Source organism: Saccopteryx bilineata, chromosome 2 (genome assembly GCF_036850765.1).
Source record: "Saccopteryx bilineata isolate mSacBil1 chromosome 2, mSacBil1_pri_phased_curated, whole genome shotgun sequence".
NCBI classification, from domain to species: domain Eukaryota; kingdom Metazoa; phylum Chordata; class Mammalia; order Chiroptera; family Emballonuridae; genus Saccopteryx; species Saccopteryx bilineata.
Genome location: NC_089491.1, coordinates 31,624,438 through 31,637,472, shown reverse-complemented (window position 1 = coordinate 31,637,472; position 13,035 = coordinate 31,624,438). Strand labels below are relative to the sequence as shown.

Here is a 13,035-nt window from a genome sequence, read left to right as displayed (position 1 = left end):
TACAGGTGATACCTGACAGTTTCTGAGTAGCTGCACATCATGTTTTGCCCCATTTCTTTCTTCTAAAATCTTGAATGATGAAGAGGAACCATGCCTTTCATTACTTACTACAGTGCTCATATAAAGTCTTAGCAGCTCTCAGAGTGGAGTTAGGAGTATTCAGACCAACAAACTGGCCCAGAACATGTTTTATTTCTTCAGAGGTTCCCTTCTAGTTACCTGTGGGAGTTTGAATGCATGGATGAAAAGATTTGAGAGCTGGAACCTTTTTTTATAAAATAAAAATTTACAATTTTTTTTGTATATTAAAAATATACCTATATTTCCCCCCCCCCAAATACTTTCATATTATCTCAGGAGATTTTTAGCATAACCCTGTGAGGGAGTAACATAGAGATGAAAATTCTCAATTGATGGATGAGAAAACCGAGGGTCAGAGAGCTTGGGAGACTTGCCATCTTGACTTCATAATTCCAGTGTTTATCAATCTGAGAACCTAATGTGGGACTGGAATGAAAAATATACTTACAATTAATAAACTAAAAAGTTGAAGATTGGATGCAGTCGTTTCAGCTGGCTTGTGTTGGAAATGTATCGAATTGATTTTATTTGCTTAGGATCCTTTCCTCCGGGAGCTGCCCTCCCCCACTTCATGTGTTTTTGATGTATCTGATATAATCACAGACTCTCCACTCCTATGTTACAGCAGGCTAAGCTTCTGACCTCAGGTAAGCCAATTTGCACTTGAAGCAGAAACCTTTGGCAGTGAAAGAGGTTGGAGATGAGGCTAGTGTCAGTTCCTAAAAGGCATAGTGTCCTACTTCCTGCCACAGACCTCCCTGGGTCCTCTGGTCCTGCAGCGTCCCTCATTACTCTTCATTTTACTTCAAAACATTATTCTTTTGATATCCCCCCTTCTCTTGCTTAAATTAGTCTGTTGCTTGCAATCAAAGAATCTGACCTGTAGACTGCTTAAGGGATTTAATCTTGGTAGCTCTGAGGTGTGAATATAATCTCTTTTGAGATAGACTTGACTTCTCATGCAGAACACTGGGATGAATGTATGAGCCTGTTCTAGGAAGGTATGTCTGATGGGTGAGGCTTCGCCTTTCTCTGTGTCCCTCTGCAAACGTGGTATATAGTGGGTGCTCAATAAATGCTTATTAAATGAAGTGCATACTTGAAAAAAGACTTCGTTATAATTACTCTCAACATTTCCAGTATCTATTAAGTACTTTTCCCCAAAGCAAAATGACTACAAGAACCAGGGGAAGTCATTTTATTTTTCAGTGATCTAGTGCAGTGGTCCCCAACCCCCGAGCCACGCACCGGTACTGGTCCGTGGACTATTTGGTACCGGTCCACAGAGAAAGAATAAATAACTTACATTATTTCTGTTTTATTTATATTTAAGTCTGAACGATTTTTTATTTTTAAAAAATGACCAGATTCCCTCTGTTACATCCATCTGAGACTCACTCTTGACGTTTGTCTCAGTCACGTGATACATTTATTCGTCCCACCCTAAAGGCCAGTCAGTGAAAATATTTTCTGACATTAAACTGGTCTGTGGCCCAAAAAAGGTTGGGGACCACTGATCTAGTGCATTAAACTTGGCATGATCTCTTCTCTAAGTCTGTAAAGCCAAATCCTGGGGTGTTCAAAATAATTTTCTTCTTTAATAAGAAAGATGAAATGAGGGAGAAATAATGTTATTTGTGAGAGGTAAAGAAAAGGAAGGCTGTGCAGCTTCTGAAATATTGATAACTCCCATTACTTGCAAGCAGATTGAGGAGGAAGCAAATGCTGTTTCTAATTTCAAAGACTTGATTCTTATTTTTATTTTTTGTCACCTTACTGTTTTTCCCAGAAGAGCAAGAGCTGAATGAAATTTGGCAGGTTTATTGTTGTGTCCATACACAGCCCTGTGTGTGTGTGGGGGTGGGGTGGGGGGGAGCAGAAGCTGGAGACCTGAATGAGATGTGGGCTTCCTAGGTACCAAGGACAGCTTCCATAGAGAGTGCTGGGCTGGAGAGAGTGGGATAAGATTGTGCAGTGTAATTATTTAAGGTTTCTAAAAAAATTTTCCCTCTCTCCCTTCCTTCCTTTCTTTTGTGAGAGAGACAGAGACAGAGAGAGGGACAGAGAGGGACAGGCAGGCAGGAAGAGAAAGAGATGAGAAGCATCAGTTCTTCATTGCAGCACCTTAGTTGTTCATTGATTGTCTTTTCATATGTGTTTTGACCGGGAGCTCCAGCCGAGACACTAACCCCTTACTCAAGCCAGCAACCTTGGGCTCAAGCCAGCAACCTTGGGGTCATGTCTATGATCCTATGCTCAAGCCAGCAATCCTGCGCCCAAGCTGGTGAGCCCACACTCTAACCAGATGAGCCTATACTAAGGCCGGTGATCTCAGAGTATTGACCCTGGGTCCTCTGTATCCTAGTTCGACGTTCTATCCACTGCACCACCATCTGGTCAAGCTAACCATTATTCTTTTTTAAAAACAATACTATTCTTTAACGTTTTATGGGTTTACACAGTCATTTTATTTATTTTAAAGCCTTTAAAATAAATCACCTTTAATACTATCACCTATTATTTTACCATAACTGACTTAACCACTCCCAAATTGTCAACTGGTTTCTTTCCTATTATTTTATTTATATATGTGATATATAATGCTACAATAGAAAATCTGTGCATAGCATTTTAAAAAATATTTTTGATTCTTTCTTTGAGATAGATATTGCAGTGGGTGGGATTACCAGGTCAGATGACATAACTCTTTGGTCACTTGGTGGTGTGCAGACAGCCAGAGACGAGGGGGATGGTCATTCCTAGTGCTGTCAGAGATGCACTAATCATTTTTTTCTGTTTTAAATATTCTCACTCATATTTGTCCAATTAGGCTAGTTGTCAGTGTTAGTTTTTCCTCTCTCTTTTTGTATGAATCATACCTTATATCCTTTGTCCAATTATGCATTTCAGAAAAATCTGGAAAATAAGCCATGTACCCCTTTTCCAATACGGTACATTTCTCCATTTTTAAGTTTTCCTGATAGCTTTGTTTCGCTAGATTTTGTTATATAGCAGTTTGTGCTAATGTAAACTCTTCTGTTGTTGCACTCATTAAAAGAATATCTTTTGTTGGGATAAATGTTTTATGACCAGTTGCTTTGTTGTTTTTAAAAAAATAATGAACACTTCAATTCATTTTAAGCTTTTGTACTAAAGAGTAGAATGCGTTCACTTCTCTTCGTTGTGACTTAATTTCAGCCGCATGCTTCAAAGATACTTCAGCCATAAAAAGACACCCTATCCTGGAGTGGCCTGTATTTTCTTATGCTAATTTTGATTAAAAAAATAAAGTTCAGATTTTAAAAAACATTGTAAAATAAAAATATTGTGAGGACAAACACCTTGTAAAACTGACAACAAAACGATTTATTTGTGGGTCAGATGTAGCCTCTGAGCTGTCAGATTGTATCCTTTGATCTACACAGCTTTATTGCTGCTAGTGTCCTTTCAGTGTTAGTTTTTCATCTTAAAAAAACCTCTCCTTTTCAAGTCACGTTAAATAGATAAAATGCAGCAGCCAGAATAACTACCTGCTCTATGTTCTAACAGAGAGAAACAGTAGCATAACTGAAGAATGAAATTTGTAATTAAAAAAAATGTTGGAAGGTTATTCCTTGAGAATCCTTCTAAAGCATGATGTGCTTAGAGGATAAAAACTGTTTTAAATCTGTTTGTCCCCATATATTTCAAAAGAAGAAATGTCTACTGATTTGGGGATTGCAACATATGGCAGAGAGCAGACATAATCAGTTAATACCGGTTTCATAAGAACATATTGTTACTGATCTCTATAGCCTCAAAAGATATTGGTAACTGCTGTTATCAGTTTTCAAAATGAGATGGAAGTAGAAGAAGATTTATGACTGCTTTGCTGAATATTTTTTGTTTTTGTTTTTTTTTTTTAAATATATAAGACCAAAGAAGAGGGGCTCCTTGACAAGCAATTCATCCCTTTCATGAAAACTGAGGTTTGACTTGATTACATTAATAAGACTGTAAGAAATAACTTGAGGCCGGTAAATGTAGGAACCATAAAAATAGACAATGCAGCAAGGTGGGAAAAGCTTAGTGTCTGGGGCCAGAAAATTTGGTTCAAGTTCTTGCTTTGCCACTAACCAGCTGGGTGACCTTGGAGAAGATTCTAGATCTCTCTATAGCATCATCTGTAAAACAGATGATGGCACCTATTTCACAGTATTATGATGATTAAATGATACAATAAATGTAACAGTATCTGGGACAGTTGTTCAATAAATGTTAATTATTTATCATCCCCGAAAGTTGTACAGAACTAGATTTGTTCGTAAAGAATAACAGAGAAAAAAATCAAAGCATTCTAACAACTTTAAAGTAAATGTAATCTTTCTTCCCCAAACGCCATATAAAATTAGATCTTTCCAGTTGCTGAAGCTAGAAATAGCCTCTCAGTTCAAGGTTATTGCCACAAAGACTTGGGAAACTAGAGTAAGTAGACTGATTGAGAAATTGGCTTAATTCCAATTACTCTAGAAGCTGAAATATTTTCCCTCTTCTGGTTAAATTTGAATATGTAATACAACATCTTTCAAACCCTTGGTCATAATTTTAAAATTTCTGTATTTTACTGTGCACACTGCAGAGTACGTATATAAATAATGTCTCTTTTTTAGAAGTCATCCCAGTTAGCATTACATATGCTCACTTTCCTCATGCAACATTTCCTCCATAAAAGTCAAACAGGTTGGGTTAGAATGACAGACAGAGCCTTTCTCTTTTAAACTCCTCCACTAGAGAAGTCTGCTGTCCCCTCTGCATATGAGGAGGTAGGACCACCTTGAGCTTGTTTTCTCTCTGGATTAGGATTACACAAATGTCCAGTTAAATTTAGAGTGGGTGTGGCTAAATACTAAATCAAGGTTCAAAAGGTATCTTAGGCTTCCCATCTTCCTATGTGTGGATTTAAAGGGGGAAGCAAAGGCACTTTATAGGTTTTGTCTTTTTGAATCCTCAAACTAACCCTGGGATGGATCCTCACTTTAATTAGGAGGAATGACACAGAGCAGTTAAGTAACTTGCTTATGCTCATGCAGTTAATAACAAAGTAATGAAATAAAAACCTAGCTGGTACTGAATCCAAACCCAGTTGTGTCTGAGTCTTAGAACTATGTCACCCCCTGACCAGGTGGTGGCACAGTGAATAGAGCATCAACCTGAGATGCAAAAGACCCAGGTTGGAAACCCCAAGTTTGCCAGCTTGAGCACAGGCTCATTGGGCTTGAGTGTGCTCTCACCAGCTTGAGCGTGGGGTCGCTGGGTTGAGTGTGAGATCATAGAGACAACCCTATGGTTGCTGGTTTTAGCCCAAAGGTTGGTGGTTTGAAGGCAAAGGTCATTGGCTTGAGTCCAAGTTGCCAGCTGAGCATGTGCTCATCTGGCTTGAGTGCGGGTTCACCAGCTTGAGTGTGGGGTTGCTGGCTTGAGTGTGGGATCATAGCCATGACCCCATGATTGCTGGCTTGGGCCCAAAGATCGCTGGTTTGAAGGCCAAGATCAATGGTTTGAGCCTAAGGTTGCCAGTTTGAGCAAGGGGTCACTGGCTCGGTTGGAGGTCAAGGCACATATAACAAAAGCAATCAATGAACACCTAAGGTGCTGCAACAAAGAATTGATGCTTCTCATTTCTCTCCCTTTTTGTCGGTCTGTCCTTATCTGTCCCTTTTGCTCTCTCTCCCCCCCCATACTAAAACAAACAAACAAAAACAAAAACAAAAAAGATGTCACCTTGTAATAGGAGTAGGACTCATATCACTTCAGGGTTGGGAACGCTTACTGGTTATTAATACCTTCTTCTTTTTTTTTTTTTGGTAGGACTGCACAGGAATTAAAGAGACAGAGACTCCTATTCTTTGTGCTTCCTAAGTAATCTATTAAATAAAAAGTATGGCAGGGTGCCTTGATAGATAGGTGTTCTGATAGTAATTAAATCTGTGAAATTATTTTTCCTGTTCTTTTTATTTTTCTGTTGTTGTTAAGACCAGCTACCAGCTTCTTCAAAATATAAGGATAATAAATCTCCTTGAAATGAGCTCCCTTGTCCCGAGGAAAAGCACCTGAGTTTTATTTCTTGGCTAAGAATGCGCAGAGCGAGAATGCTTCACTGCCCTGGGTTTCAGAGCCTTCAGCTCCTTCTCTAGGGAGTGGCGCCCTGGGAGAAACAGGGGAGTCTGAAGTGGGACCTCCAGAGACTCAACGTCTAGGGTAGATGCAATCACTGGCATACTGCTCTCCAAAAACAAAACAAACCAAACCAACTACCATTTTCTGTTTTTTGCTGGGACGTGCTACTCCTACTGTGGCCAGTTGCAGGCCATCGACATGACGTCACTGAACACGGAGCTGGGCAGAGATGCACATGCACTGGCCCTCACTGAGTCAACTGGCTCCAGCATGCCCTTTGGCTGCAGGCTTCTCCGGGGGTGAGGAACTCTGGACTGAATGTTACATTAGAGAAACGGCTTCCTGGGATGAGAGGGATGGATGGCTGCAGGGATCTCAGCTTCCCTGCCAGGCCCCAGGTCTAATTTTCAAAACTGATAATCTTAGTTAGTATAGGCAGCATTCGTCTTTGCTGCAGGGATGGATTCCCCCATCTCTGACCCCAGGATCGACACCATGTTAGTTAGCATCCTGGGGAAAGTCCACTACAGCCAGAGTTTTCCCTGCCTCTGCTGGGGGGGAGAACCAGGAGATCTGTCTCGTTCTCTCCAGGTGGCATGGGGCTGGGTATTGGATGCGAGGGAGATTTCCAGAAAGGCTTCTGCCCCGTTTGACTGGAAATCCCTTAACTGAGCTTAATACCGGGGGGGGGGGCAGTCAACCCTGAAAACCCACTGCTGCTGGTGCTGACAGTTGGGCAGGGCACTTAGTCTAGGGCTTAACATTTCTTACAAGAGCCCTGACACCAGTTTCTGTTAGGAGCTGGAGTAATGTGACATGAGGAGCCCAACTGGACTTCTAGTCCTCGTGACACGCTCAGGGCTCTGGATGGTGACGCAGTGTATGGAAAATCATCACAGAACATTGAGGTCACCGGTTGGATACCAGGATCGCCAGCTCAATCACGAGGGTGCCAGCTTGACCCTGAGGTCACCAGATCAAGCCCCAACAGGGCACGTATGAGAAGCAATCAATGGGTGCACAACTAGGTGGAACAAAGAGTTGAAGCTTCTCTCTTTCTCCTTCCCCTCTTTCTCTCCTCTCTCTCAAGTCAATGGAAAAAAAGACAAAAGAAGACATGCTCAGGGATTTCTAGATGCATCATGGGAAGAGGTCTGCAGCCTGGGAAACAAAGGTGGATGGCTGTTGCCCAGAGAGAGGTGATTAAAAGGTGCTCAAACAAGAGAAATTATGTGTCCCTGTTGCTACAATGGGAAATTAACAATCTGTCAAAAGACACCTGAACTGTTCACCTAACACTGGATTTGAACAGTATAATTATTTCCCATATATAAAACCATAAGAAGTAAAGGCAAAGTTATATATATTCTCTTATTTTTGAACTTATTAGTTCTTTTTGACTCTTTATAGTTTGGTCTCTGACTTAAAACTAAGAAAAGGACATTTATACAAGCCATTTCCTCCTCTTTCCCCACCCAGCTCCTTCAAGTGTTACCCGGAATCACTGCCAGAAGAATTAATAATAACACTGAGCTGGTCATGAGGTTCAAGTCAGAAAATGCAGCTTTACAAAGAGAAATACTGCCAAATAAATCAGAAAGACATCTGCTGGGAGTCTTGAGCTGATCTTAAAAAGAGAGAGAGAAAGTCGTTATTGGGTGGTACTCTTTTAAAAAAAGGTCACACAATCACCACCAACTTCTTGTGCAGATCCAAGCTCCCAACCACAGCACTGAATTCCTCGAAGGAGAGTTTCCCATCGCCGTCCTTGTCCAGGGTGATGATGGTTTTGTCCACGAGCTGCTGGAGCTGCCAGTCCTCCAGGTTGTCCCCCACCATCATCTTCAGCACCTGGAAGAGCTCCCCGTTGGAAATGTAGCCGTCTCGATCTATGTCGTAGATGTTGAAAGCAAACCTCAGCTTCTGCTCCCCATCTCCCCTGACACTGAAATTGGAGGTGCCCACGATGAACTCTTCGAAGTCCACCTCCCCGTCGCCGTCGGTGTCAAAGACCTCGATCACTCGCTGCACCAACGGGTTCTCCTTCAGCTCGGGCAGCTTCATGAACTCGTCCACGCTCAGGGCACCCGAGGAGTCCGAGTCCAGCTTCTTAAAGCTCTTTCTCAACCTTTTAATTTCATCTCTGTCAAAGTGGGGGCACATCTCCTTGGGGTAACTGGCCTCGTTCCCCATCGTGGACGCCCAGCCCACCCACAGGGGCTCAGGGGCCGTGGGCTGCCGGCGCGCGCGGGACGGTTGAACCGCCACGCGGGTGGGGCGGGGGGAGACTGGCAGGTGCAGTGGGATCGCGGGACTCGGCACTCGACCAGGAAATAGGAGGCTGGGCGCGGGGCGGGGAGGGACTGGTGGGAGAGGAGGGGGGAGGGGAGACGTGGCGGGAGGGGGCAGCTTGCAGGGCAAGCAGGAGAGGAAGGGGCTGCGAGCGGGCGACCCTCCCCCTTCCTGGTCCCAGGCTAGTAGATTTCCGTGATAACTCCTCTCCTCGCTGTGCTTTTGTTCTCTGGCTTCCTCACTTCTCAGTTTGCTACACAGTGAACTGCAGGGGGCCGGGGGCGCTGGCACTACTCCTCACAGTGTCCCCAGCACTGTGCCTGACATGCATTCAGTGTGTGCTCCATAACTGTGTGCTGAAGACGGAGGAGTGGACTGCGGACAAGGGCTCCTTACGCTCCCTACCGCCCTCATGTGAGGGCCCGAGAGGTAACCCGGCAAACGGTGACGTTGTTATATATTCCCTGAAGTCTCTGCGAGGGGAAGCAGGCATTGGCATTCTTCTGGGACAGTGGTCACTGGCCTTCTTCAGGATCTGGGGCTCATGGTCTTTGTAAGAAACCGCCCAGATTTCACACAGAATTTCTCATGCGGAACACCCACAAGGTAGGAGCGTATTCCTGAGGAATGCACACAACACTGGATTCCGGGCATTTTTCAAAAAGACACAGGTCCCACGAGGATAGCCTCCGTCACCCTATTACCTCAAATCCATCATCTTGTGCAGTCCACATGCTTGCTGGACGGGTGTCTGGTGGCTGTCCGCAGAGTGTTTTGGGGAATGGCTGCCAGGTGCTCAGGGAAGCCATTGGCTTGTGTTGAAGTGACCGTGACCCCTAGGATATCTCACTCTGTCCCCTTTGCTTCCACTGATATGTCTTTTTTGTTGAAGATTAGAATCACGTGCCCTCATATCCTTCTTCCTTCAGTTACTCCAGCTGCATATGAAATCAATTTGGTTTAAGAACAATGCAGTATAAAGTGACTTGGTGGTGGTGGTGGTGGTGGTGGTGGGGGGCCCTGGCCAGCTGACTCAGCGGTAGAGTGTCGGCCTGGCGTGTGGAAGTCCCGGGTTTGATTCCCGGCCAGGGCACACAGGAGAAGTGCCCATCTGCTTCTCCACCCTTCCCCCTCTCCTTTCTCTCTGTCTCTCTCTTCCCCTTCCTGCAGCCAGGGCTCCATTGGAGCAAAGTTGGCCCGGGTGCTGAGGATGGTTCCATGGTCTCCACCTCAGGTGCTTGCATGGCTCTGGTTGCAAGTGAGCAATGTCCCAGAGGGGCAGAGCATCGCCCCTGGTGGGCACGCTGGGTGGATCCCGGTTGGGTGCATGTGGGAGTCTGTCTCTCTTCCTCCCCGCTTCTCACTTCAGAAAAATACAAAAAAAAAAAAAGTTACTTGAGGGAATCCCAGGCCACAAAATTAAAAAAATTCCTTTATTTTAAAAATGCTGGCATGTTCTCTGTGCTTCAGTTTAGCCAAAATATCCATCTAAAGGTAATCTTGCTGAAACTGCACAAGGCCACATGATACCTTACCGCTGGATCTAGATAGTTTAAGGGGGAAGGAAAGGTTTGGAGGCTAACATATTTGGTTACTGAATTATTATCCCAATTTAACGAATTAACTAGATCTGAAAGAAGCATTATAAGATAGAAAGAATTTAAAATAGGAGGACCCAGCATCAAATCTTAGCTGTCCACGTAGTAGCAATAAGGCTCTGGACAAGTTGCTTCACGTTGGTTTTCCCCTGTGCAAAATGCAGCTGGTATATATTTTGTACACTTGTACGAGGATTAAAGCTGCTTTTAGCCAATATGATAAGCCATGACCATTATTGTTACTATTACTCATTTTATTACTCTTCTCCCTGCTGTTGGAGATGATGTCTGAAGGAAGAGTACTTGGCAGCCTGCAAACAAAAGTCCGGGTTACGTCCATGTAAGGAACATGTCTCATATACTGTTTTCAGTGTGCCCCTCTCTGCTCTAAGCACTTGACCAGTGTAAACTTAGGCTCCTCCAGCTCAGCATTCTTTGGGACTGGCTGCAGACTTTCTATTGTAGGCTTAAGGAATCCGGGGACTGACCTCACTGGGCCAGCAGGCACTCTGATGGAATCCTCAGTGACTTTCTCTTGAGTTAACTCCTTGACGGTCATCATTTAGAAAGGAGCTGTTGGGTGTGGAAACTTTTAGTAAGCCATGTTTCTCTACAAGGGTGTGTCCGTAGGAGATATCAAGGGGATAGCAGAGGGAGCAGCAGAGGACTTAAACAGACTAGGTTCCAAGGCTCCACTCTGCCTCTATTAGCCGTGAGCACTTAGTGGAGCTGTTACTGGTCCCAGCCTCAGTGTCCTCATCTGTAAAGGGTGACAGTTATCACACCTGCTTTATCTATTGCATGCAGTTATTGTAAGAGTGAGATGAGGGAGTGCATACAAAAACACTATGTAAGGGGAGAAATACTGTCTTAAGAGTTAACCAACATAACGGTTGATTGGACGATGCTGGGGAGATGGTGACATGTCACTGAAATAATTCGTGTGCGCAACCAGAACTGCTTCACTCCTGCCTTGTAGGGGACATAATGCTATGCTGGATCTGAAGTTCTAGTCGATGGGAAGTGGACCTCCCCATTTCATAAACATTGTAGTTCAGCATTATTACGGGACATTATACAATGCCATTGTTTCGATTTCCTCTGGCCATTGATCTTAGCCATTACTATGGAAAATACTCTTTGTTACTTTTTCTGTGTAAAACTGTGGAAGGATCTGGAGAGTGGGACAGTCATTGTAGTAACTAAATTAAAGGGCTGACAGATTGCTTAGTAAGAAATCAGGAGCCTGATAGTCCTTCTGTTTCAGCAAGTTCCTTTTTATTTTCTTTCTCAAGAGCTTTCAGATGAAGAGCTATGAGATGGTTAGGTGCAAAAAATGACTGACATTGGAAAACAAAGCCAATAGAAATGTAAGTGATGAGGTTTGAGGCTCACTGAAGGCCATTCTGGGAGTGTCACAGAAGATCCTCGTGCTTTAGCTGGAAGTCCTCCCCTTTCTGTGATATTGGGGGTCACCAAATTTAACATCTATCTGTGTTGGGGTTAGTCACCAGGTAGACAGTGGCACCACATCGCCCTAGATTTAAAAACCATTCATGAGCATCAGATTTCTTATTTTCAAAGCAGGAATAATATATAATGATGTCACAGTGTTATTTTAGATTTAACTAGAATAATCCCTAAAATAATAACTGAAAACAGCATCTGAAATAGCCTGCCAGCACATAGTAGGTGCTTAATATATTTCACACCCTGTCTGCTTTCCTTTCCCTTTCCTTTTCTTTATTTGCTTTTTCCAAAGCAAAAATATGACTCTGGCTATCTATGTGTCTTATCTTCTTTAGATATGACCAACCTTGTTTCAAGTTTAAAGCCGCTTAACAAAAACATAATGAGTACCTGCTATGTGCCAGGCCCGGGGCCCAGTCCTGGGGTTTTCTATGGTGAACAAGGCACAGTCTCTTGACAAACATAAGTTTTGCCATTGAGAAATCTACAGTTTAGCAAGCAATATGGCTTTAAGGATTTAGTTACTCAGTCTTTTATGTTTATTATGGTTTATCTGTATATTCAGAAGGATCAAAAGCATTATGCTTGATTTTCTTTTGTAATTCTGAGGTAACTTTTAATACAAGCTTTGGAGTATTTGGTTTTCAAAAACAGTTTTTCTATTTAATAATTCTGTGATCTTGAGCAGAGTTACTTGTCTGAGTCACTGTTTGCTCACCTGTGATACAAGAATACAAACGCTAACTCAGCATCATTTTCAGGAATAAGTGCGATAGAACATATAAAGAATTAGACTAAATGCTTCACACATAGTAGGTATAAAAATGGGATGTTATCATTATTGCCTACTTTAGGCTTGCCTGGAAAGGTTTAATAGATTGTTTATATTTATACACAAGCAGATAGACTCAACTGTTTTTTCTTCACAAATATTTATTAAGCATCTAACGTATGAGAAGAAGACAGTAGTGGTCTAAAGCAGATAATTTCCAAGCTGCCTCTGCCCCCAGGAACTTACAGATTTATAGGCAAGTGGCATGTCAATTACTTTATCATGCCCATAAATGTGAAAGAAGAATCTATTGGGTTATAGCTGAGAGATAACACAGTAGGAATTTGCTCCAGTCAGAGGGACCCACAAAACCTTTACTGGGAAAACAGTGATTGAGCTGAAAACCTCCAGGAGGAGAAGTTAACAGGGTACTCTAGGCAGGAATGAGTGTTACAGGAAGAAGGAAGTGCAAAGGCACTGGGGCAGGAGGAGCACATCAAAATGGAGGAACTAAGGGAAGGCCATGTGGCTAAGCAGGAAGGTCAAGGGAAAGCATGGTATTAGATAAACTGAAGAGGTGGTTTGACCCTGCCCCGGACACTGAAGCAAGGGCAATGATTATTCAATCATTCTATCCAGGATGTGGTTTATTCAATTGTATTTCAC

The 13,035-nt window shown here is 43.0% G+C and overlaps 2 protein-coding genes across 6 annotated transcripts in view; both read right to left on the bottom strand.

Moving 5' to 3' along the window:
- Nucleotides 1-13,035, bottom strand: part of GRIN3A (glutamate ionotropic receptor NMDA type subunit 3A) — a 178,285-nt gene that overhangs the window by 19,128 nt on the left and 146,122 nt on the right. The gene's annotated exons all lie outside the window — the stretch shown is intronic.
- Nucleotides 7,918-8,430, bottom strand: PPP3R2 (protein phosphatase 3 regulatory subunit B, beta). The gene has a single exon (XM_066254688.1). It carries the CDS (start codon nt 8,428-8,430, stop codon nt 7,918-7,920), a length of 513 nt encoding a protein of 170 aa, XP_066110785.1.